The 26,109-nt window shown below is 41.3% G+C and overlaps 1 protein-coding gene across 2 annotated transcripts in view; it reads left to right on the plus strand.

Moving 5' to 3' along the window:
* The window catches only part of atp6v1h (ATPase H+ transporting V1 subunit H), a 127,030-nt gene that overhangs the window by 19,899 nt on the left and 81,022 nt on the right, over nt 1–26,109 (plus strand). For both annotated transcript variants that reach the window (XM_048529381.1, XM_048529382.1), the window contains exons 3-7: nt 341–440; nt 2,787–2,876; nt 7,950–8,063; nt 11,648–11,752; nt 20,089–20,136. In XM_048529381.1, the coding sequence (XP_048385338.1) occupies nt 341–440; nt 2,787–2,876; nt 7,950–8,063; nt 11,648–11,752; nt 20,089–20,136 (457 nt within the window). The remainder of the gene's footprint in view (nt 1–340; nt 441–2,786; nt 2,877–7,949; nt 8,064–11,647; nt 11,753–20,088; nt 20,137–26,109) is intronic.

The following is a 26,109-nucleotide window of genomic DNA, read 5'->3' on the forward strand; positions in this document are numbered from 1 at the left end:
CAGATGCTGGAGAATCCAAGACAACAAAATGTGAGGCTGGATGAACACAGCAGGCCAAGCAGCATCTCAGGAGCACAATTGTTTTTTAACAAAGTTTGTTACTCTGGGGAGAGTGATTGGGACTAAATTTTAATTCTGTAGTTTAAAGTGAATGTTTCTGGTACACAATAACATTTTTGGTTATTTGATGCTATAAGCATTACTTTTTAAAAAGCAAAACCTTTCATCTCACTTAGCTGGAAGTATGAATTTATCTTTATTGATCTACACAGGGATCTTAACATTGCATGTTAATAATTCAGAGCATTAATTGCTGACACTTTGTGCTTTTTTTCCTAAGAGGCCAGATGATTTCAGGTGAAGATTGTGACTTCATTAAGAAGTTTGAAGCAGCTCATTTGGAAGATAAACAACGGATACTGGATAATGAAGGCCACCAGGTAAATTCTGAAATTGTGTATTTACTTTCTGTTTTAAAATTTTAATGTTTGGACTTGTTAAAGCAGATGATTTTCATGCATTGAGTAGAATATATTTATAATTGGTAATCCAGTAACCTTTTTGATAATGCTGTTTAATAGCAGAAATTTTATCAGGAGTTCTTTGCTGTGCTGTAGTGAATTTCCCCTTTTTATGTAAAATTTTCTTAAGTTTCCCTGCCTTCGTATCTATTGTTTTCAAACAATAAAACAATGGTGCAGCCTGAAGGTTGTAGGAACAGCAACCTATATTTCGCTTGGGAGCTCTGACACACCCTTGGGCTGCAATGTGTACTTCACAAGCTTCAAAATCTCCCCTCCCAACCACATCCCAAAACCAGCCCACCTTGCCCCTGCCTCCCTAACCATTCCTCCCACCCCCCCATCTCCTCCTACCCACTAGCCTCATCCTGCCTCCTTGACCTGCCTGTCCTCCCTGGACTGACCTATTTCCCCCCCCCACTCTTTCCCCACTTCCTGCAATTCCACCTACATTCACCTTTTACTGGCTCCAACCTTGCCTCTTTGACCTGTCTGTCTCTTCTCCACCTATCTTTTCCTTTTTTATCCATCTTCTATCTGCCATCTGTCTTCCCCCCCCCCCTCCCTCTGTTTATTTCAGAGCCCCCTTCCCTTCCCATCCCCCACTTCTGAAGAAGGGTCTAGACCCAAAACGTTAGCTTGGCCTGCTGTGTTCATCCAGCTCTCCCCCTTGTTATCTCAGATTCTCCAGCAATAGCAGCTCCTACTATTTCTGTAAATGCTTAACAATGTTTTTCAGCAATTAACCTGGATCTAGCACTATGAATCTAATTCCAAAATTGGCCTGTTTCTGTGCTCTACTGTTTTGATGTAAATTTTTGTGCACTCAGGAATGGCAATTAAATTGTTGATGTCACTTAGTACAAGAATTGCATTTAGTAGACTACTTCTAAAACTGTGTTGTGCTGCTGAGGAATGAATTTGAGTTTCATTGAAATATTTTAGTTAACATGGTCTGGATGATTACAATTGCTTTTAATTACAGGCTTAAAAATCTTCTCACCTTAGAACATGCAGAAATTGTCTGACTTTGAAAACTGCCAATTTTTTTCTTGTTTAACATGTAAAAATCCACCTTCGGATCTCAGTCTGAAGGCAATTCTGATCCTCAGTGTTGTGATCTCCACCAAGAAGCTGGTCTTGAATGTGCCTCAGCAGGTTAGAAATGTTCTGTTGACGGAAACCTGACCCCCACAAATGACCCAGCTGGATTAAAATTTTAAAGTTTTAGCAGTTAAGTATGAGTTGTCATAAACTACAAATAAATTTGTCAGAGCATTGTAATGGGCAAAGTTTATTTGCCAACTAGTCAGCAGTCTCCTCTTTCTATCGTAGAAAGTCCCCCCCCCCCCTACTTTGGTAACTCCTTGTGAATTGACCTGATAAGTGCAAGAGAAAAGGCTTTGGGCAAACTTTTTTAAAACAATACTTGGGTTTCTGTACTGTCAAACAGGACCTGAAACACTAACTTTTTTCTCCTCAGCAGATGCTGGCAGACTGGCTGAGCTTTCCCAGCAACCTTTTGTTTTTGTTCCTAGCAAACTACTACACACTTATCTACATCCTAATACTAGGAACCATGAATTGTAATGGCAGTGGTTCAAAAGTGTTTTTTTTTCTCTCGAGTGTGGGAATTATGTAGCTGACCAGAATTTGAGGTATAATACCAACTGTTTGCTTGTATCATAAATACACCTTCCTTGGTCATCAAGCCCCTTGAGTGAGCGTTAAACCTGGACCTTCTAACTTTGGCAAGGCCATTACCACTGTGTGCACACGACCTCCATATAAAAGTTACACTTATTTGTTTTTATTTCATTTGTTTAAAAGTTGTAACTTTTGAGGAACATGGAAAAAATGGAAGGCAGCTTGGGCAATACACAATTTTGGAGCCTTTCACACTACCAAAGTACACAGATATCCCTCTTTGCCCTTGTGGATTTCAAAACATTCATGAGCGTTCCATTTTCTATTAGGAAAATAAGTTCATTTTTGCTATTATTACTGTATAAATAGCTGTGATTCTGTCCTTTCCAAAGGTCTTGATGTTTGGGATGAAGAATCTTAAGTTCATAACTGAAGCCAGACTTGGTTCATGATTGGTGCAATGTCATTGGGGCTACCATGAATTGTATTTTGGGAGGAATGCACACTCACTGTTTATGTGGTTTAGATGTATTTTCAGTGGTGTACAAGTGAAAGTACTACTTCAATTTTTTGAATCCAGTTAAAACTGTGTGTAAAGATTTATAAATGTTTTTTTAGTGTGCCAAAACCTTTTTGAACTTGATGGCCCACATATCCAAGGAGCAAACAGTGCAGTACATTCTGACCATGATTGATGACATGCTACAGGTATGTTTACTATTGCTGGATGTGTTTTGAGCAATGCCTTTTTTCAAAATATTGCACAAGCAGAGTCCCCAAATGTTCAGGAAGTGATCCAAAGACTCGTGACCCTTAAGAGGTTACAAGAAATTTGTCTTAAAGGGGTGACCCTTGATTTGTAAACAGTGATCTTTAGTTCTGTGCTGTCCTGTAGTAGATGCAGAGAGGATGTTTCCGATCTTGTGAAGACACCTCAGGATCTCAGTTCAAGCAAGTCACCTCTTTGTATTCTGAACTTTAGGTGCGTAGATGATGATCTGTTCAACCGTTCCTCATAAAAATAACCCTTGAATTAAGACATTATCTGGTGATCCTTCTCTAAATTGCCTTGAATATATTCCTATCCTTATGGAGACCAATGCTGTACACAAGCATCTCGCCACCACCTACCTATGGGCAGTAAGCACTGATCCAGCCAATGGTGCCCACATCCCATGAATGACTAAAACAGTGTAGATTATTACTACTTAATTAAATAATTATACTCTGTTCCCTCCAAGTGACTTGCCTTTAATTCTCAATCGTACCTGAACTGCTTGTGCATTTTATTTGCCTGAATTTGCCATTGTTCTCAAGTGCAAATACCACCATTGACAGAGCTCCTGCTCTGTTTATTCCTAGCTTTGTCTTTCCTAAACATCCGGTACTCTTCTTGTCCCTGTAATGGCTATTACTGTACTTGTATCTGTGCTCTGGTTCACCTGTTCTTATTTCAAATGATACATCCATTCAGACAGTCCTTCAGTTTTACCTTTTTTAAAGAAATTCTAATCAACTAGTTTAATTAGATTTGTACTCTGATCTTCCTTGCCAGGGTATATCTTTTCCTGAATTAATACCTTTCTCTTTTGGCTTTGATTTGTTATGTCTTCTGCAATTTGATCCATCTTTGTTTGAAACATCTCTACTTTCATAATATATAGTTTAAGAACAATGGCTTAAGGATGGTTCAGATGGAGTTTGATCACACTTTGGCTAGTACTGTGCTAGTGCTGCACAAACCAGAAACCACTTCTCCCACACCTGTCCTTGAGTCACACTAATCTGATCCTTTTTAGTGTAACTTTGGCGCTGGGAAAATTAAAAATGGCAATGAGGAATCATACAATCCCTACAGTGTGGAAACAGGCCTTTTTTTTGGGCCCAACAAGTCCACACCAATTCTGAGCGTCTCACCCAGATCCATTTTCCCCCTATAACCCACATAATCTATATACCCCCTCAACACTATAGGCAATGTTCCATGGTCAATCCACCTAGCCCACCCATGTTTGGGCTATGGGAGGAAACTGGAGCACCCAGAGGACACCCATGTGCAATCTCAACACTCAGTTGCCTGAGGGTGGCATTGAACCCAGGTCCCTGGCGCTGTGAGGCAGCAGTGCTAACCATGGCTTAGGTATTCCAAAGATGATCCTCAGTCTTACTGCTTATTTTGGCACCTGGCTCCTCATTCTGACCAAGCAGAACCTCCTTTCTTATCTTATGTCCGGTGTTTGCATGGACTAGGCTGACCCAATTCTCTCTAGTTCTACCATGTCCTGAATCCTGCCACCAGGCAGATGACAGAGTCAGAACTTAAGTACTTTTCAAAGAATGGTGTCAATTCCCCTCAGTATATTTTCCTTGACTACCACTTTTTTGTTGCTTCTTACTCTGTCTTCCATCAAGATATTTTGTATGCATGGTCAGTTAGCTCATCTAGCATCTAGCTTTTTTGCCAATAACCTCCAACCTGTATCCAGTTTCAAAAGCTAAGGCACCTGTGGTCGTGCCCTCTGTCCCTTTCACCTGCCTTGCTCATGTCACTCTCTCCTTCCCTGAACAGTAATCCAATCTGACAACCCATCCCTAAGAAATGTGACTGTCCCCTGGTACAAAGAATCCAGGTAACTTTTCCCATTCAGCCTCCAGCCCACAAACTGAGCGGAAAGGATTCAAAGTTCAACTGTCTTTGCTTTGGACCAAACTCCCACCCAGAAGCTCTTGCATGTTGTAACTATGACATGTCTCCTGTCCTGTCATCCTTAGTGTGCTCTGAGGAGCTACTCCAAATACGTGATTGAATGGAATAATTACCAGTGTTTTTATACAGCTCATTAACCTCACTGCTGGTTGCTACGTTGTGTTGAAACTTGGATGTGGAATTAACCTTAATCTCTTGCGTAATACTCACCAATTGCTAGTTGCTTCTCTGTAGCCTGGAAAAATCTATTGTTAAGGATAGTAAAATCTAGAGAAAGCAAAATTCACAGAGCACCTGTTTGTCTTTCTCCTCTGTCCATTAATTACCTAACTTACTGTGACTTACAATACAGTTAACTAGACTTATATGCCTAAAACATAAGGTCTAGTTGACTTGATGAGGATCCAGTTTTAGCTGACTTTTTTAAATTAGGCCCAGCTGTGCCTCCACTTGAGGCCTTATTAAAAGCCTTGCTTTAGTCTGGGACTTGCAGAACTTAAACTGGAGAAGTCCCTTTTATAATGCTACTTGTGTGGTACTGAGAAAACCAGCTCTGGTTAGAGTAAATTATTTGTCCAAATAGAGTAAGTGTACATAATCATCTATTCATAATCAGTTAACTGTCAAATGTATCACTATCAGTTTAGAAAAGTTACTCATAGAGATCAGTGCTGAAGTCTACACAATTTACAATCTATTTCTGTGATTTGGATGAAGTAACTGAATATGTGGAAGCTGAATTTGCTGATGATAGAGATGGGTGGAAATGTTGTCAAGTGGCATTAGGGAAGCAAAGAGGTTTAAGTGAGTGGGTAAATGTGCATCACTTACCAAAATGTGATGACATGCACTTGTTTTGGGTGGAAGACTTGAAAAGCAGAATATTGTTTGATAGGAGTAGAACTGTAGGACTTTGATTCATTTACCAGGACACCCAGATCACACTGCTTCATCTGCATGGGGCCCATCAAATGGGTAGGAAGAAAACCAATGATTTGTGTTCTTTACAGGCAAAATCACATCACATTGCTTGTAAAGCTATTCTGGACTTTGCTTAGACTATATAATGGAGTATTGTGTGCAGCTCTGGCCTCCTTATTTAAGCAGATGATAATTGTATTAGGATCAGGTCAGATGAGATTCATTCACTTGATTCCTGAGATGAAGGAGCTATCTTAAAATTCTGAGCAGATTGGGGCCTCACCCATTGGGATTTAGAAGAATGAAAGGTGATCTTATTTTTCAATAAGATTTTGACAAGGTGTCCTGAGAGGATGTTCCCTCTCTTTAGGGAGCTTAGAACTAGGGCACATAGAATAATAACTTGTAAAACTGAGGTGAGGTTTTTTGAAGGTAGTTAGTCTGTGGAATTCTCTTCTGTAGTGAGCATTGATGACTGGGTTGTTCAATATTAAGTTTTTTTTTTGACCAAGTTATGAGGAGCACAGCTAGAGCCATAATCAGAGTAGCCTCATCAAATAGCAAGGTCGGATTGAAGGATCAAACCACCTACTTCTGCTTCAAGTTCTTGTCTTGCATTCCACATACTGAAGCGTGGACATAGCAGATGGGCCCTTAAGATATGAGGAAGTCAGATTGGATACAAAACACTTCCAGCAATGAAATAAAGATGCCCCTAGTAAATACATTCTAATGTTGTTGATAATACTATTAGTTCTAAAACTAAGGTACAGTTGAAGTTGACAAACACTTGAGAGCCTTAAGTTTTCTTTTAATGGAGATGAAGATAGTCCTTGAGTAATCAAATGTGAGGTAAGGCCAGGTTGAAGTACGGAATGGATAGATTTCCAGAAAGACTTTGAAGTGTCGCAAACCTTCTTTACATGGCCAAGACTTGCGGAATAGGAGAGTTGTCTGATTGATGCAAAATTTTGGTGAAGGACAGAAAAAAACAAGTTGCGGTAACTATTTATTTTTCAAAATGCTATTGTCTAAGAATCACTGCAGGGACTGTTGAGTTGGATAATGGATTAGGGAATAACATTTCAATCTTTGCTTATAAACTTGGAGGTGAGGCAGACCACAAAAATGATGACCAGTTACTGCAACATGGCATATGCTATAAGAGATGGTTAGAGAAGTAAGGGTTCATGAATTTTGGCACAAGAGGCAGGGCAAGCAAGTAAAGACTTAATGGCACAGTTCTAAATTGGTGGTTCATGTGCTTAAATCTTTAAGGATAACGGTGTATTGGGTGAACAATAAGCACAATGTGATCTTGGGTACGGTTGATGGCAATATTGAATACAAAGCAAGGAAGCTGTTCTGCTTTGCTGTGCCTAGACTTGCATCCCATTCTGATGGTTGTGAAGATTATTTTGATGAACATTTGCTGGATTGGCTCCAAAGGTGAGGAATCTTTAGCTACAATGTTAGGTTTGGGCAGGTGAATTGTTCTCCTTGGCAGGAGAACAATTTTTGTTAGATGTGCAGGATTATGACCAGTGAAGTGAATAACTGTTGCCATTGGCTGATTTGTGTGTACCAGGTCTCTGCACAGATTTAATGTTTTAGGCATGAAATCTAGGAAGGAAACTTGAACTTCCTGTCTGCAATATTTGGGACCCTGAGGCAATCAGTGGTTATAAAGAGTGCTCATAGGGGTATGTGAGAAACTTGCAGGGCTATGTATAACAATTAGGGGAGTAGTCTGATTGGATTGCTTTACAGTCATAAACTGTGGAAGAATGCCCTACGCTGTAATGACACTTGATGTTTAGTGCACAAGAAAACCGAGCCTGTATACCTGTGATCTTCAGCTTTAAGCAGAGGAAGATCCTGGATTTTCTGTGGAATTTGGGGTTTATTGTTCACCAGTATTGGAATAGATGACAGGTATTTGACAGCATGTGGGAAATGTCCTTTTTTGATCTAATATTTTAGTGTGAAAGTGAATATGTAAAATAGAGATGGAACCTTAGGTTAGCCTTTCAGTCTTTTGTAATGAAAGTTTATTTGATATCTTGTCAGCATGAAGGAAAATATATAGGCTCAAAGTTTTTATTTTGGCATTCTGACCACAAATGATTTATGTCCTGTTCACTTTTGCACAGGAAAACCACCAACGTGTCAACATTTTCTTTGATTATGCAAAAAAAACCAAGAATACTGCCTGGTCCTACTTTTTACCAATGTTGAATCGACAGGATCTGTTCACTGTTCACATGGTGAGTGTAGAGCTGTGACTGCATTTTAAACAAAAGTTTGAGCAATAAGATTGATTATTGTGGTAACTATGGATTGATTTGTCAAGATTTTTTTTTTGTCAGATGAACTTTGAGATCTTTCTGCTACTGCAAGATGTTGTCAGTGTAGGCAATGATCATATGGCAACATAGACCAGAGTTTTCCACTAGGACCACATGAAAGCCCCAACACAGCTGAAATTTAACTGAGCAATTATTCGGTGTCTCAAACCCTCTGAAAATGTTCCTGATTCTGCTTGGAGTTGGTGATTTTTTTGAAGGAAGAAGTTGGGCCAGTATTTACCAATTTCTGCAGGTGGAAATGTTTTGGAAGCAGTGTTGCATCACCTGGGACCTTCCAGGCGAAGAATATTGAAACGTAATGTTTAGTATTACTGTTAGTTGCTGCTGTTGGGTATGTACTTGTGCATTTTAAAAACTACTTTTTTGCTTGTGTTACTTTGCATTCTTCCAGAACATATTTTATGTGAATTAGAGGTTTGGATGAAAAGGTGTAGCTGGGATATTAAATTGTTGTTCCAAACTTCCTGGAATTGATCCTTGGATGCAATGTGAATGTAGTAGATTTCTATGCAAAGTAATTTCTTCTGGCTTAATACTGCATTTAGATCTCTCGAGTATCACCTTCCTCAGGCAAACACGATTCATAGAATCCCTACAGGTGTGGAAACAGGCCCTTCGGCCCAACAAGTTCACACCAAAACTCAGAATCCCACCCAGACCCATTCCCCTCAACCCACCTAATCTACACCTCCCTGAAACACTACAGGCAACTTAGCATGGCCAATCAACCTAATCTGCACACTTTGGACTGTGGGAGGACATCAGAGCACTCTGAGGAAACCCACGCAAACACAGGCAGAACGTGCAAACTCCACACAGACGGTCACCCACAGCTGGAATCAAACCTGGGGTCCTGGTGCTGAGAGGCAGCAGTGCAAACCACTGCTACCTTGCCACCCCACTGCATCTTTTTGTTGATTTAATGGAAGGATCCTGCATTGTCAGCCAGGTAGATCCCCAGTTTGAACCTGCTGGGAACTTCTATAGTCTGTTTTTGAAAGCTGTTTCTCTAGAATGGTTCATCTTCCTGTGAAGGTCCACTCCAATACAGATAGAGTGTTGCATATTTTGAGGCAAAGACAATATTGGTGCATGTTTAAGTATCTTTGATTTGAAAATAGCTTTTTTATAGTGCCATGAATAACATTGCATCCTCCAATTTACATCATCTCTTAAGGTTTTCAAATTTAATGGTGTGGAGTGGCACTGTTAGTACGAAATATCCCTGTTTTGAGCAGGTATTGCTGGTTTTCATAGCAAGTTAGAGTTCTGACTACATTGTTTCACTGTACATTGTTGGTCTGAATGGTCAAAGTTGCTTGTAGGTGTTTTATTTGAAGAATCTTTCAGTGATCCAATGATATTTCTGCTTAGAGATAAGCTGCTGTGTATTTGAAAGACTGCTCATGTTCCCACAGATGGAATTATTTTATGTCTTAATGTTTTTTTCTTGAATGTCTTTCATACATATTTCAAAACTTTGTTTTTTGTTTTTTTTCCTCTTCTCTTCTCTCTCCCCCCCCCCCCCCCCCCCCCAAACTATCTCTGGATTCCTTTTTTGTTTTTGCTTTGATTTTTGCAGTAATTTATATTTGTCCAAAGGAGGTGGGCATTCCTGACTCGGTCAACTTTATTTCCTATATCACATGATGCTTTAGATGAGCTGCTTTCTAGAACCTTCTTGTAATTCCAGCATGTAGGTGCACTTATTGATGTAAAGGAGTGTCAGAATTTTGACCCCACTGAACGTGAAAGAACAGTCATAGAATTCTAAGTTAGGATGATGTATGGCTTGGAGGGCCCTTGAGCCCACTTAATCGACATGATGTGGCTGTACCATGCTACCTTACCCTGACACATTTGGCTTCTAGAAACATGTTTTTAAAGATAATCAGTAACTTGGCCTCTTCAGCCTTCTGCAGTAGAGAATTCCATAGATTAACAACTCTGGAGGGATTCCTCCTGATTTCAGTGTGAAATAGCCTACTTTGTAACATGAGATCATGGTCCATGGTTCTGGAGCCTTTGGTCATGGAAAAACAATATTACTGCATCCAATCTGTCTGACTGCGGCAACTACTTTGAAACTCAAACTTCTGACATTGTATTCACTGGAGCTCAGAACAGCACCATTCAATCCAGCTTCTCTTTGAAAAGCCTACAATCCTAGCATTCGGTCTGTGGTGAGCTTTTGGTGTCCGTTCTGGCAAATGTATTTTACCTTTTATAAGGAGACTGAAACTGCATGCAGTTCTTAAGGTGTAGCCTTAAGAAGGCCCTGTACAGTTTTAATAAGCTGTCCTCACTTCTGTAATCAAATCCTTTTATGATAAAGATCAACCCTACCATCCTTGCCTTCTCAGTTGTTAGCTGTTTCTGTATGCTTGCTTTTCAGTGACTGCTGTAAAGCACACCCACAATTCTCCATCCGAGCCCTTTAAACAACACTGCTTTCTTCCTAAAGTGGGCAATTTCACATTTTTCTGTATTATACTGAATCTGCCATGCAATTGTCCAATTGCTCAACTTGACCATATCTCCTCGAAGTCTGTGTCTTCATCAGTCTTATGCCTATCAAGGTTTTTTGTCAGCCAACTTGGAAATAATACACCTTGATTCCCTCATCCAAATTATTGCTGTACATTGTGAATAGTCAGGACTTGAGCATGATCCTCATTGAAACACATTTGGTGTCTTCTGCTGACTGCTACCCTACTTGTTGGTGCTTTTCACTCTGACTTATTTGTTAAACCTGCTATATCCCTTGGTTCTCCCACATATTCTACTGTTTTTACACTGTGTTTAAACACTGAGTGTAAAGCACATTTTTTATTTTTGTATAATCCTGTTGTTATTTAAGTGTTATCATAACCTCTAGAGCAGACTTGAGCACTTTTCTTACTACTGATATTTGGCTAAATAGCTTGCAAATCTTTTTCCTTCCCTTTTGTGTTGGGATTCCTCGTCTGGTCGCATAAAATTCCTTCCACTTGTACAGGTCCCATCTTGTCCAGAATTGGCCCCGATGAAGAATCCATATCCTTTTCTCCTTTTAGATCACTTTTGTTTTGCTCTGGACTTCTTTGTTCAGACTTTGTTTCCTCAATTGAAAACACAGTCCGAGGTCATATAACCACACTGTATGAATACAAGCTTGCACTGATGCTTTTTCCCTTTCTTTAAAAAAAGTCCCCACATCAGTATTGTCCCTGTGTTTTTGAGTTTCACATTATTGTTTTAAAAAACAATAACATCAATATGTTGTATATTTGCTGTAATGTTTGAATTGAATCTATGCTACTATAGGAAATAGATAAGTCAACTGAGACATTGACTGTAGTTTCTGACTTGGATGTGTTTCCAACATTTTCCATGATTTTGACTTCAAACATTTGACCTTTTGCTGGATAAATGTAAAGTCAAAAAGCCCAAATTTTTAATCTACATCAATGTTTCTGAAATGCTGTGTCTTTTACTTTCAGGCTGCAAGAATTATAGCAAAACTAGCTGCTTGGGGGCGTGAATTGATGGAAGGGAGTGATCTAAACTACTATTTCAATTGGATTAAAACTCAACTAAGTTCTCAGGTAATTGTTGGGCCAATTAAACAATTTAATATTGGGCATGATGTGCATTAAGTATTAGTGACTTGAGTGTTATTTTCCTTATCACTTCATATCAGTGTCATGCTTCATTGGAGTAGCATGCTGGAATCAAACCCAGCTATTCCTGAAGTCATCACAACAGTTAGACTTTCTGAACACGAAAAATTCCCAAACTTTTTAGACCCAAACTGATAGAGCATAGACCAGGTTTCTGTATTTAACAGTAGTGATTTACTGCAAATGAGTAGATTCTGCCTGCAGATGAAGTTTGAATTGTTGACATAATACTACTAGTTAGAACTCTTATCCCCTTGTCAAGCTACTCCTCTGTACATGCAAACCAGGGGATTAATGATGGAGGAAAAGACTAGGAAGGCAGCTTACTGGTCATGTTATCAAAGTTTGTTGAGATTGAGAAGCAGTGTCATGATCAAGGCAATATTCCTTCGCCAAGTAATTTAACTTGACCTTTCCCGGTTGCCCTGTTATAGGATGGATATTATTAAACTGGAGAGGGTTCTGAAAAGATTTACCAGGATGTTGCTGGGAGTAGACGACTTGAGATATCAAAGTAGACTGGGACTTTTTCACCAGAGTGTAGGAGGCTGAGGTGACCATAATGAGGCTTAAAATCATAAGGGGTATGTAGATGGGGTGAATGATAAGAATCCTTTGCTGTAGGATGATGGAGTTATAAACTAGGGAGCATGTTTTTAAGGAGAGACTTCAAGGACCAGAGGGGCAACTTTGTTTTTTGAGGTTCTTATGTGGAATGAACTGCCAGAGAAAGTGGTAGATGCAGGTACAGTTACAACATTAAAAAAAAATTCAGATGTTCAGAAGATTTGGAGAGAGATAGGCAGGTGGGAATTTAGTTGGGAACATGGTCAGCATAGACTGGTTGGACCAAAGGATCTGTTTCCATGCTGTGTGCTTCTGATCTGTGACCCTATTTTGCTACACAGGGTGACTGGAGTACACGCTTGTAAAGATCTCTGACTTATTAAAAGTCCTGGCTTACAGCAACTGATAAGGGGGAATAAACTGGCTATCCTCACGTTTTTGAGATGCTTTGTCCAGCAGAGCCAAAATGCCTTTTGATGGTCTGGTGACTTATGACCTGGACATGTGCACTCCTAAGCTGATTGGGTACATGGGAGCCAATCACAGTTTTTTTCAGTAGTGCACAGACAAGCTCTTGATGATTACAATCATCTGCTTGTTGCCAACACTGTCATTGGTACACAGCTCCAGCTGGTCTGTAACTAAGCTTTCCACACTGCTCAACAAACAAGTGGTAAGCAGTACAGAATGAATGCCAGGTTACTTCAAAAAGTGAAGCAACCCTTCAATAATTCTTGTTTTTTAAAAACTCTCCTTCCCCACTTCAGTTCACAATCAAAAATGTGGAAAGATGAGGTAAATGTACTGATGACAACACCTATTGCTGAAATAGGCTACAGATGCAACCACTGAATAAAATGGCAAAATTCATCTGTGACTTTATACCATAGAATGTGCTACGTACTATTATGGAAGCAAAACTTAACTACCTTCATGCCAAAAATATAATCTTTTGGGCATTTTCACTCCTTGATGTGACTTTTGTGGTGCCTTATTTTGCATCAAGCATGAATCAATAGCTTTTTTTGAAATACAAGAGTTTGTAATTTTAAATGAAAATGATCTCATCTGTGCCATGCTAGGTTATGTTTGTGATCACTTTGTAGAAATTATGACAAATGAGTCCTATCTCTTTTCCTAGGATTTCGGTCTCATTCCAGTCTTGCCTGAGATCTTCAGTTAGTTGACCCTTGACTCTTCCCAACTAGGGATTTGCAATTTTTGAAATTAATCTTCTATTGCTGCTGTAGCCTGATGCTCTTCCACGGTCAGCCCTTCCTTTCTCAGTGACTTTACAGCCTTTTCCTGTTATCAGTTTATAATGCCATTCTGGAAGGCAGGTGCAGATGTTGCTACAATTGGAGATGAGGAATTGCTTGAGGAAACCTGCCCTGCCCTGGCTCCCTGTCAAAGATTTTGCATGGTCACCTGGTGTGGCTGAAGTTGAAGCTTCCATTAGATTCAAATGGAGAAGCTGCTGTACTGGGTAGGATTGCAGTGGAGATCTTTAGACATGGAGCAGAGCTTACCTGTCATCTCAATCTTGAACCCTGGGACAAAAGAATTTCCTGCCAATCTCCAGGATCCTAGCATTGCGAATGCCTTCAAGCAAGGCAATTTAAAGTGGACTGTAGGTACTAACAAGAATAACCCTAAGCCCCATCGCTTGGAAGCTCAATACACAAATCCATGCTAGTGCCTCCTCCTCTTAGTCTCTGAGGAAATGCTTCTTGAAAGCCTGTGACATCTGAGTGAACTGTGGAACTATGAATATGATTTTCATTACTTGGCATGTCCATTGCCAGGCAACAATACCAACCATTCTACATGGCCTTCAGTAATTTGACAGGGCTTTCGACTCACCCGGTTGGGAAGTGCTGTAGAAGACTTGTCAAAAGCTGGCTGTCCAGAAAAATTAATGACCGTTCTCCATCTCCTCCACAGTGAGGTGTTGGTGACAGTCCCGAGTGTGCGTGTATGCACCCCCCCCCCCAAAAAAAAAATCCGGCACCTGCGGGCCATGCGCAACGGCATGACTGACCCCATGGGTGCTGATGTCATTGCTGCCCTCCTGACACGGGATATTCACGCTTTGCTTGGTGCCTTCATGGACATATATGGAATAACTGGTTCCAACTTCAGGATGACCCAAACACTTCACCACCCCGTCCCAGGACACATTCCAATCCACTCCCCTATTAAGATCAATACAACAATCGTCCCAAATGTGGAGCATTCCCTACCTAGGAGGCTATTTCTCATCTAAAGCTGACAATCTGCAGATTGACCACTGCATTCAAACTCAGGTCTGCCTTCAGATGCCTAAGAGTGAGAATCCTTGACTACTGTGACTTCCATGCTAATAACAAGGCCCTTGTGTATAAGGCAATCCAACCTGTCATTCTGACTCCAATGCTTAGACAAATACAGATTTGTATTTGTACAGAGTGAAAAGCACCAACAAATACAAATACCATTTCAAGCCCCTTGAGAAGTACCATCAAAGCTGTTCAAATGAGATATGCTGCATAATTTGGAGAGCAGACATACCGACATCAGCATTCTTGCAGCAGCCAACAGAGCCACTACTGAGGCCATGATTGCCTGAAACCAACTCCTCAGGGCTGACCACATGCTCAGGATATTTGAGTTACCACTGCCAAAGCAAATCATTGTTGCCTGGTTCAAGGAAAGCACTCGAATTAGAGAAAAACAAGGGAAACACTTCAAATGCTCCCTGAAGGTTACCCTCAAATGCAGCATTGATGTTCAGAAGAAACTGACTTGGAGAAAACTGTATGAAGGGTTGAAGTGTTTAGAACACTTTTTTAATCTCAAAGGAACCATAGAAAATGGCTGTGATCTTTAGGCCGACAGCCAATTCCTCCACCTGGAAATACCTGCCAAATGTGTGTTACAGACTGTGATCTGGCTGATCAGCCATGCAAGGGCCAATAGAACCCATGACCAGCAACCACCTAGGAAGCTCGATGTCAGTCATACCTGTTAGTGAATGATTACTGCCACTGACGAGATATTTGATGTTTGCCCTGTTGAGATCTATTTTAGAGGGAGGGTCTGCCATTTTGAAGCCATTTGTCTTCTAGACAAAGGAAAAAGGATCAAACAGTTCCTAGCTGCTAATCTCCTGAAGTCAAAGGGGAGTTGATTAGTCTAGAGTTCACAATCCTTGGTAAACCGGTCATCAAACTATGACAATAGTGAACTGGTGTTTTGCTTCTTAACTGATGCTGCTTTAGAGGTGCAAGTTAGAATATTTGCCCCTGTTATCTTGTGTTTCTGGTTTGTTTTGCAGGTAATTCATTCACAAGATGCCATGTTTTGCCTTCTGTTTCAGATAACCCAAAATCTGTCAAGCACCACAAATCTCTTTGGATATATGACAATGCCTTTTTAGCTGTATTCTTCTTTGATCAATATGAAAGATGAATTTACAAAGATGCTATGGCACTTATATGGACTAATTTAACACAAATATTTAAGTGTAATTTTACAATGGAGATATATCAAGTGTGGGCTCAACATTTTGCAGGTATAGTCTTTCATTTCATGAAAGACAGGTATCTTTTTGTACCTGGAGTTGACTCATTAGTTTGGTTTTGAAATTCTTACCTATTTCTACTTATTAGCATACCCTTTTAAGAAAGCATCAGGCTTTGGAAAATCAAACCAATTTTTATCAAGTCTGCAATCATGACACTTACTGAATGCTGCACTTTTTTTTAATCCAGTGGAAGTAATTGTGCTGTACTCCATAACTTATCACTGTTCAAAAGCAAAACACTATTAGACATGTAAAAATACTGAAAAGTTCAGATGTGGTAGGACATTGGAGAAAGAAACGGCTAGCATTTCAAGTAAATGACCTGGTGTCACAAATGGAAAATTGAAGATGTAACAGCTTTTCAATAATTAGAGGCTGGGGAAAATTATGGTGGAGGAGCAAAAGAATAAGCCTGTGATGAAGTGGAGGTGACCAATTAATAAAAAGTAAATGGGAAGGGATAGTAAATGGAGAACTAAAACGATGGATCTGAAGGTGTAAATGACAGTAACAAACCTCTTTAACTTTTGGAAGCAGCTGTTGGTAGACCAATATTTCTGACCTGAATTGTTGAACTGTGTTGAGCAAAAGGCTGTGAAGTGACTATTTGAATGATGTAAATGTTTGCTAGCCAGAATAGGCTTCACAGTTTGTAATTTGAATCTAATTTATTCAGAAATGTATTCTGGTCAAAAGAAGGCCTCTGAGAAGGGTGAACCACTTATGGTTAGAATGGGCAATCAGGGGTGAGCATCTAATCAAAAGCTACAGAATACAAAGTGGCAGCAACTGCTTATGGGCAAGAGAGATGGGAGATTGATAGGGGCTAGCAGCTGATAAGTCAGTGTTGTACAAAGCAAATGGATGCTTTGGTCCAGCTTGTCCTTGCTGGCCAAGTTTCCCAAAACTTTTTATTTTTTAAAAAAAAGTCACCCCTGGCTGTGTTAGGCCCATATCACACTCAACCTCTTTCATATTCATGTGCCTGTGTAAATGTCTTTTAAATATCGTAACTAGATGCATCTACCACTTCTGGCAGTTCATTCCATATGAACAACATGTGGAATAAGTTGCTCATCTGGTCCCTCTTAAATCTTGCTGCTCTTGCCCTAAAAATATGCCCCCTAGTTTTGAATTATCTATGCCCGTCATGATCTTTTAAACCTCTAAGATGAACCTCCAACTCGTATGCATCAGTGAAAAAATCCTGGGTAAGTGCTGTTCGGAGCATCGGTGTTCTGTCGACAACCTGAATGGCCTGTCCCCACACTGGGATTTTGTGATTTCTCTCCTTTATAACTCAAACCCTATCCTTATAACACAATGTCAAAGTCCCAGCAACATCCTGGTAGATCTTTTCTGAATCTTCTCCCATGTAACAATCTTTCTGATAGGCCGACCAGAACAGTACTGAATTATTCAAAAAGTGGCCTTGCCAACATTCTGAAAGACATTAACATAATGTGTAAACTGCCATACTCAGTGGTTTGAGCAATAAAAGTAGGTGTGCTAAATGCCACCCTGTCTACCTCTGATGCAATAAACTAGTAAATGGAACCACTATTGGTATCTGAAAAGTGGGAGACTGGCTGAAGTGACTGCAGGAGCCTGGTAAATGCAACTGGATGATTTGATCAAGGAATTGGCAACATGACAGATAATTTAAGCCATCATTTTACTACACCCTTCATGATCTGTTATCCAAAGATAACTGAGAAAGCTGATGATAGGAAAGGTATCTAACAAAAGCAACAAATATTTAACAAGCCAAGGCAGGCAAGTAGAACATGGAGTTTAATTTAGATGTGAGGTGCTGCCTTTTTTTTGGAAAAGGTCAATCGGTGCAGGACTTGCATGCATAAAGGTAAGATCCTGGGATGTGTTGCTGAACCAAGAGACGCTGGAGTGCAGGTTCATAGTTCCTTGAAAATGGAGTCACCAGTTGCTAGGATAGTGAAGAAAGCATTTGGTATGCTTGCCTTTATTGGTCAGCACGTTTTGAGTGTAGGAGTTGGGATGTCATATTGTGGCTGCATGGGACATTGGTTTGGTTTGGCCACTTTTTTGGAGTATTGCATGCAATTCTGGTGTCTCCTTTGCTTGCTTTTTTGTTTCCCCCCACCCCCAAAAATAGGAAGGATGTGGTGAAACTAGGAAGGATTTACAAGGGTTCAATGAAGATTTACAAGGAGGTTGCCAGGTTGGAGTATTTCAGCTATAGGGAGAGGCTGAATAAGCTGGGGCTACTTTCCCTGGAGCGTCAAACGTTGAGGGGTGACCTTTTTAGAGATTTATAAAATCACAATCGGTATGGATATGGTAATTATGCCAGGTCTTTCCCTGGGATTTGGCAGTCCAAAACTCGAATTTAAGGTAAGAGTGGAAAGATATAAAAGAGGCTTAAGGGGCAGTGTTTGGCACAGGCTAGTGTGTACATGGAATGACCTACCAGAAGTAGTCGTGGAGCTGTGAGGAAGGTGGGTCGAGTAGTTGTGAAGTGGAAGGCAGGAAGCTACAATAGGTGGTTCCTTTAACAGATTTGTGCTTTGTCTATACTTGTTTTTTAAAAACAAAATTCTGAGCAGTGGCTGTCAGTACAGAGTCTCAAAAAATGAAACAAGTGTGTCAAAAAAGCCATACTGGTGGCAGGCAAAACAGCAGTATTAGTTTTGAGACAATTCATTTAAACAAAGCACCAAGATACCAAAACTGATTTTGAATTTAAATCTGATGGTGTTGGTTTCAGGATGTCAATCACATTATATCACTCTTGGCCCATTGGCTCAGACCAAGTGTTGCCCTTGGCCTTTTTGGCTGAGGCCCCATGGCTGTGATCATGTGCTGGGGCTTTTGCCATAGTGGCAGGACAATTTTTTTTTGTGTGGGAACTACAGCTTAAATGCCCCCTCCCCTCTCTTTTCCCCCCAATCACAAGAATTTAAAGTTTGAATTTGCATATGCAATTCAAATGGGTTTTGTCTTGCCTGAAAAAGAGCGATATGGTGATCAGCATACGTTGAATGCTTCTACTCGTGAACAGTTTTTTTTTTACATTTGTTGTTCCAGCAGAAAAGGGACTGTTGATCTAGCCTCTCATCTTGATGCTTGTCTACTGCTGCTTCCTACAACACCTGTAACTCTACTCCACTCATTCCCCATTGCCATAAATGCCTTCCCCTCCTGTTCAATAAATGATGGTGAGGACTGTTCCTCAGGTGGTGGGACTGTGCAACTTGATGCTATCAATTTGATATGTGCTCAATGTATGACATGGTTTCCTCAGAGCCATTTAGGAAACGTAAGAACAAAAAAGCTCAGGTCACTGGACCCGAAATGTTAACTTTTTTTCTTTGCTTCAGATGCTGCTAGACCTGCTGAGCTCTTCCAGCAACATTTTTGTTTTTGTTCCTGATTTACAGCACCTGCAGTTCTTTCAGTTTCTATTTTAGGAAGTGCAAGTATTGTTTTGAGGCTACAGATGATGGTTTGTTCTACTTTATTCTTTCATTGGCATGGTTTTGTTGTATGACTAGTACATACACCAGGACTGATTTGTGTTTTATGTATCATATACAGAGGACTCTGGGGAATGAAAGAATTCTAACTACTGTCAGAGGCTATTGGACAGCTCAGTGACATCCCTTTCCCACGATTAGATGACCTGCTTCCAGCCTTAGAAATTATTTGGAATCCTAGTCTTAAACTTAAAATAAAAAGTAATTTGTATTGCAAGCTACTTACAAATCTTATTGTGAATGACATTTTTCAAGGGAGAAGCTTATTATTAAATTTGGAAAATCTCACATTTGACTTCTGTTGGGCATATTTCCTAGCTAAGTCATAGAGCAGTGTGATTATGTTCTACTGTGACTACTATTAATTTCTATGCCATCTTTGGCCCTTTCTAAGTGAATTTCATAAACTAGTGCATTGAGCAGGAATCATAACTGTCACAAATCAACTGTCAGTTGATGATCTGAGCTTCAAAGATAAGTGTTTTGAGTCATTGTGACATTGCAGTGCATGATTGATTTTTACAAAGTGGAATTTTTAAATTTGTGAATACATTGCATGTATTTTCCGCTGATTTGATATTTATACAAAACAATTATTTTTATTTTTTTGTTAGAAGTTGCGTGCTGTGGGCTCTGAAGCAGGAACTGTGTCGCCAAGTGAGGTAAGCTGAAGAGAAAAAGTTAGGAATAGCATACACAGAATAACTTGTGTAGCTTTCTGACATCTTGGCATAATACTTTAGTTTTGATAACTCTTATAGCATTTGTATGTTTAGGAGCCCTTGGTGGGGGGGAGTAGTTGAATGCTGCAAAAATGGAAACTTTGAATAAGACTTATTGTTCCCCAAGTGTTGGAGTTATGTTGTGAAGGACAACTTTTCCAGTAAGCCTTTCATTTTCCAGGACCTAGTGCCACACTTTTTTCTGAAGAAAAAAGTTTAGTGAAATCGATTGTAGTTTACTCCCTTTACCTATGAAATGAAGTGTTTTCTCAAATGTTTCAGCTGAAGCTACACTTGGAAACATACCTGTCAAATCCATTATTGGATTAATTAAATGACATTTTATTATACCAAGTACTGCTGTTTAATTTGTTTTGTTTTTTTAATCTAAACCTTTACATTAGGCAGAGCAATTAAAGATGAGCAACATCTAAATCCTATGAATGAATAATAAAACCAGATTAATTTCGATTACTCCTCTACTCCTCAACTCCTGCACTGCTACGTGTCAGACTGCGTAGCTAACCTTGGTCAGTAGTTCTCCAACTATTGTTTGAAAAATCCCATTTCAAATGAAAATCTGTCGTTATAGACTGCTCCACCTCCTGCCGCACCCCCCCCCCCCCCCCCCCCACCCAATCTAAGTGATATCTTTATAATCTCTAATTGAGGCACGAGCATGGAACATTTTTAAAATGGTCTTTAGAACGAGTAGTGATTGAAGACTGTAGGTAGTAATGAAGCTAACTGGTCAAACCAAAGATAAAGAATAAGGATGATCCCACTAAAGTAACAAATAATTGTTTTTAATGTTGCCTTTATTACGCAAATTTCTGTTTTATGGAGTTTTGAGACTTCTACACTACTTTCTTTGTAGAAAGGAATGTTCCCAGACAAGGCAAAAGCATCATGTCTCCCATTTAAAACACCAGGGAATTGTAGTGAGGCCTCTGTGGTTTGTTTACTGCTAAGGGGGCCTGGTTTGACCTGAACCTATTCGCCAAGGTTCACTGGTCTCAAGCTGCCTGTCTATTAGGCCGATTTTTGAGATTTCTTGCAAGAAATCTCAATCAGTGGTCGCCTGTACTTTTTAATTTGCCTGGTGGTAGATCTTGCTGAAGAAATTGGCAGGTGAGGTGCCAAGATAGTAGAGCTGAAATAGGTGTGTTGTTCAGACTATCTGTAAAGTACAGTGTGGGATGAACCAGCTTGAGGATTTTTGCCAACTAATTGGTACGTGGGAAGGTAATGTTTGTGGACAGAAAGCCAGGGATAAGGTGTCGAACAGAGGGTTCCAGTTAGAATATGCACTGATGCTTTCAACTCTGTAGCATACAGAAGTGTGCACATTGGTCATTGCTGGACAGGTGCCCTGTAATATTCTGTGGAACATAGTAGGGTAGTTGTAACAGTCTGGCAGCAGCATCCCTTGTAGATGCAACAGTTTCATTAGGAGGTTGTTTTTGGCTTTGGCATTTGTTGCTTTCCTTTGAACATACATATGTTGAATGTCATTGGCCTTAATAGATGAATCCAGTCAGTTTACAAGTTAGACAAGCAAAGATTTACAACCACATCCCCATTATTATACCTCTTTAACAGGCTAAAAGTTGTTATTTCACTCTTTTAAAACTGTCAAATAAGCATATTCCTCCAGTTCTACAGCAAGGTAGTCAGTTGAACACGATATTCTTAATTTGGTTTTACAAATCTCTGTAAAATCAGCCCCATTTAGCAATGTTTAATTATGCATGGAAAATGTAGCTAATTTTAAAATGACAGCTTTTTCATTGTTCTAAGAATTTAAAGAACAAAAGGTTCAGAGAAACAAAAAACTAAATATTCAGGCCAGGCAACATTACAAAAGCACGTGCTCACTGCATGAGATTAAATTGAATATACCTTGGTATCATGGTTGCTGTTGGCCCTCTATCTCCCCTCAATGGTGTTCTGCCTAGAGGTAGGACTTCAGTACATCAAATACCACAGGAGGGAGGTTGATTAAATGAGTAAAATAAATACAAATATTGTTCATACACTTGTAAATCTCATCCATTTTTACCACCTACTCAATAAATATAGTTCCTGATGGTGGTTACAGTTGTTCTACAGTGTAGAAAGTTTGATCCAACAGAAAAAGATCAGAGTTTTTCATAGAATCTGCAGAATCTCCACAGTGTGGAAACATGTCCTTTTGGCCCAACAAATCTACACCGACCCTTGGAGCATCCCACCCAGACCCATTTCCACAAACCCACCTAATCTACACATCCCTGAACATAATGGGCAATTTAGCATGGCCACTCTATCAAGACTGTATCTTTGGACTGTGGGAGGAAACCTATGCAGACACCAGGAGAATGTGCCAACTCAACACAGTTGCCCGGTGGGGAATTGAACCCTGGTCCCTGGAGCTGTGAGGCAGCAGTGTTAACCACCGAGCCACCATGCTGCCTAAATGTAAAGTCGCCATTGCCCCAGAGGACCATTTGGGCTCCTGGGGTTTTAATTGTGGACCTCAGGTAAGGGGATAGGTTTAAAAGACAGCTCCTTCATTATCAATATTCAGCCAGTATAAGAATTGAACCCTTGCTCGTGACACCAGTCTGCATTTAGAACCAAATCTAGCCAATTGAGCTACCCAACTCCAATAAGGGAATGGAGAATGCAGGCACTGATTTGCAGAGACCAAAGGCAGGGCAGCACTGGCTTGCTGCTCAAGTAGTAAGAACTATCAATGCTGGAGTCAGATGTGTGGAGCTGGGGGAACAAGGTCCTGACCCAAAATGTCAACTTTCCTACTGCTCTGATGCTGCCTGGCTTGCCGTGTTCCTCCAGCTTCACACTGTTGTCACTGGGTTGCTGCTTCTGTTCTGAGCCTCCCTTTGAGGTGTTCAAGGTAGGGATGGTGCTAGGTGCTGTTGTGCCTCCAAAGCCAGGTAGTGACTTTCCACCTTCAGAATCTGTAGCAATACCTCTTTCTTATTTCCAGCCACCTCCAATGTGGAATGCCCTGATGATGTAACTGAGCATGTGACAGAAGAAATACAGCACACACTTCCTGTTCATGGAGTGGTCCTACATTCTTTCTTTCATGAGAATTACCCTCTTACTTGGACCTAATCAAACTCTGGGACATTATCAGCTGAGTGTTCTAGCCTTCTGGCCAGTCCCCAGTGCAGGGGATTCCATAACAGGGTTCTACCCTCTTCCAATGGGAATCCATGGTAGTGAGTGAGTTGTGCACCTGGCAGTCCCGTGCAGTTGTAGATTAAGCTCTCTGAGCCACGTAATATTGTGACCTGGAGGAAACAGCTTTTCATATCTATAGACCTGTGAGCCTTGCTGTAGGAAAGTTGTAGGAAAAGTTTTTGGAAAGGATTGAGAGGATTTATAATCACCTAGCAAGCGACAATATGATTGGAGATAGTCAGCATGGATTTGTCAAGGGCAGGTCATGTCTTTCAATTCTCATTGGGTTTTTTTGAGAAGGTGACCAAGCATGTGAATGAGGATAGGGCAGTTGACGTGGTGTATATGGACTTCACTGAAGCCTTTGATAAGGTTCCACGTTGTAGGCTATTGGAGAAAATAGAGGCACAGGATTGAAGGAGATTTAGCAGTCTGGATTAGAACTGGCTTTCTGTAAGAAGGCAACGAGTGGTGGTTGGAAAATATTCAGCCTGGAGTGAGGCCCCGAATGGTGTGCCTGAAGGATCTGTTTTGGGACCACTGCTGTTTGTCATTTTTGTAAATGACATGGACACAGGCATAGGTGGATGGGTTAGTAAGCTTACAGGTGACACTAAAGTCGGTGGAGTGGTGGACAGTGTGGAAGAATGTTGCAGTTTGCAGGGAGACTTAGATAAACTGCAGGATTGGGCTGAAAGGTGGCAAATGGAGTTTAATGTGAATAAATATGAGGTGATTCACTTGGGGAGGAATAATAGGAAGGCAGAATACCGGGTCAATGGAAAGATTCTTGGTAGTGTGGATGTGCAGAGGGATCTTGGTGTCCGTGTACATAGATCCCTGAAAGTTGCCACCCAGGTTTTTAGTGCTGTTAAGAAGGCTTAGTGTGTTAGGTTTTTATTGGTAGAGGGATTGAGTTCTGGAGCCGTGTTGTCATGCTGCAACTGTACAAAATGCTAGGGCGGCCTCATTTTGGAGTACTACATGCAGTTCTGGCCGCCCCCATTACAGGAAGGATGTGGAAGTAGTGGAAAAGGTGCAGGATGTTGCCTGGTCTGGAGCGTGGGCCCTATGAAGAAAGGCTGAGGGACTTGGGTCTGTTCTCATTGGAGAGAAGGAGGCTAAGAAGGGATTTAATAGAGACATAGGAGATGATCAGAGGATTAGATAGGTTAGACAGTGAGAGTTGCTTTCCGAGGATGATGGCTTCAGCTTGTACAAGGAGGCATAGCTACACAGTGAGGGGTGATAGATTTAAGACAGATGTCAGAGGTAGGTTCTTGACTCAGTGGTAAGGGTGTGAACACCCTGCCTGCCAATATAGTGAACTCAGCCACATTAGAAGATAAGAAAATGTGAGGCTGGATGAACACAGCAGGCCAAGCAGCATCTCGGGAGCACAAAAGCTGAAGTTTCGGGCCTAGACCCTTCATCAGAGAGGGGGATGGGGAGAGGGAACTGAATAAATAGGGAGGGGGGGGGAGGCGGACCGAAGGTAGGGAGGGGATAGGTCAGTGCAGGAAAGACTGACAGGTCAAGGAGGTGGGATGAGGTTAGTAGGTAGATAGGGGTGCGGCTTGGGGTGGGAGGAAGGGATGGGTGAGAGGAAGAACCGGTTAGGGAGGCAGAAACAGGTTGGACTGGTTTTGGGATGCAGTGGGTGGGGGGGGAAGAGCTGGGCTGGTTGTGTGGTGCAGTGGGGGAGGGGACAAAGTGGGCTGGTTTAGGGATGCAGTTGGGGAAGGGGAGATTTTGAAACTGGTGAAGTCCACATTGATACCATTAGGCTGCAGGGTTCCCAGGCAGAATGAGTTGCTGTTCCTGCAACCTTGGGGTGGCATTATGGCACTGCAGGAGGCCCATGATGGACACGTCATCTAAAGAATGGGAGGGGGGAGTGGAAATGGCTTGTGACCGTGAGGTGCAGTTGTTAGTTGCGAACTGAGCGGAGGTGTTCTACAAAGCGGTCTCCAAGCCTCCGCTTGGTTTCCCCAATGTAGAGGAGGCCACACTGGGTACAGTAGATGCAGTATACCACATTAGCAGATGTGCAGGTGAACCTCTGCTTAATGTGGAATGTCATCTTGGGGCCTGGGATAGGGGTGAGGGAGGAGGTGTGGGGGCAAGTATAGCATTTCCTGCGGTTGCAGGGGAAGGTGCCGGGTGTGGTGGGTTGGAGGGCAGTGTGGAGCGAACAAGGGAGTCTCAGAGGGTGGTCTCAAAAGAAAGCTGACAGGGGTGGGGATGGAAAAAATGTCTTGGGTGGTGGGGTCGGATTGTAAATGGCGGAAGTGTCGGAGGATGATGCGTTGTATCCGGAGGTTGGTAGGGTGGTGGGTGAGAACAAGGGGATCCTCTTTGGGCGGTTGTGGCGGGGGCGGGGTGTGAGGATGTGTTGCGGGAAATACGGGAGATGCGGTCAAGGGGCGTTCTTGATCACTGTGGGGGGAAAGTTGCGGTCCTTGAAGAACTTGGACATCTGGGATGTGCGGGAGTGGAATGTCTTATCGTGGAGCAGATAAGGCAGAGGAATTGGGAATAGGGATGGAATTTTTGCAGGAGGGTGGGTGGGAGGAGGTGTATTCTAGGTAGCTGTGGGAGGCGGTGGGTTTGAAATAGACATCAGTTCCAAGCTGGTTGCTGGAGATGGAGACTGAGAGGTCCAGGAAGGTGAGGGATGCGCGGGAGATGGCCCAGGTGAACTGAAGGTTGGGGTGGAAG

Source organism: Stegostoma tigrinum, chromosome 5 (genome assembly GCF_030684315.1).
Source record: "Stegostoma tigrinum isolate sSteTig4 chromosome 5, sSteTig4.hap1, whole genome shotgun sequence".
In the NCBI taxonomy this organism is placed as follows: domain Eukaryota; kingdom Metazoa; phylum Chordata; class Chondrichthyes; order Orectolobiformes; family Stegostomatidae; genus Stegostoma; species Stegostoma tigrinum.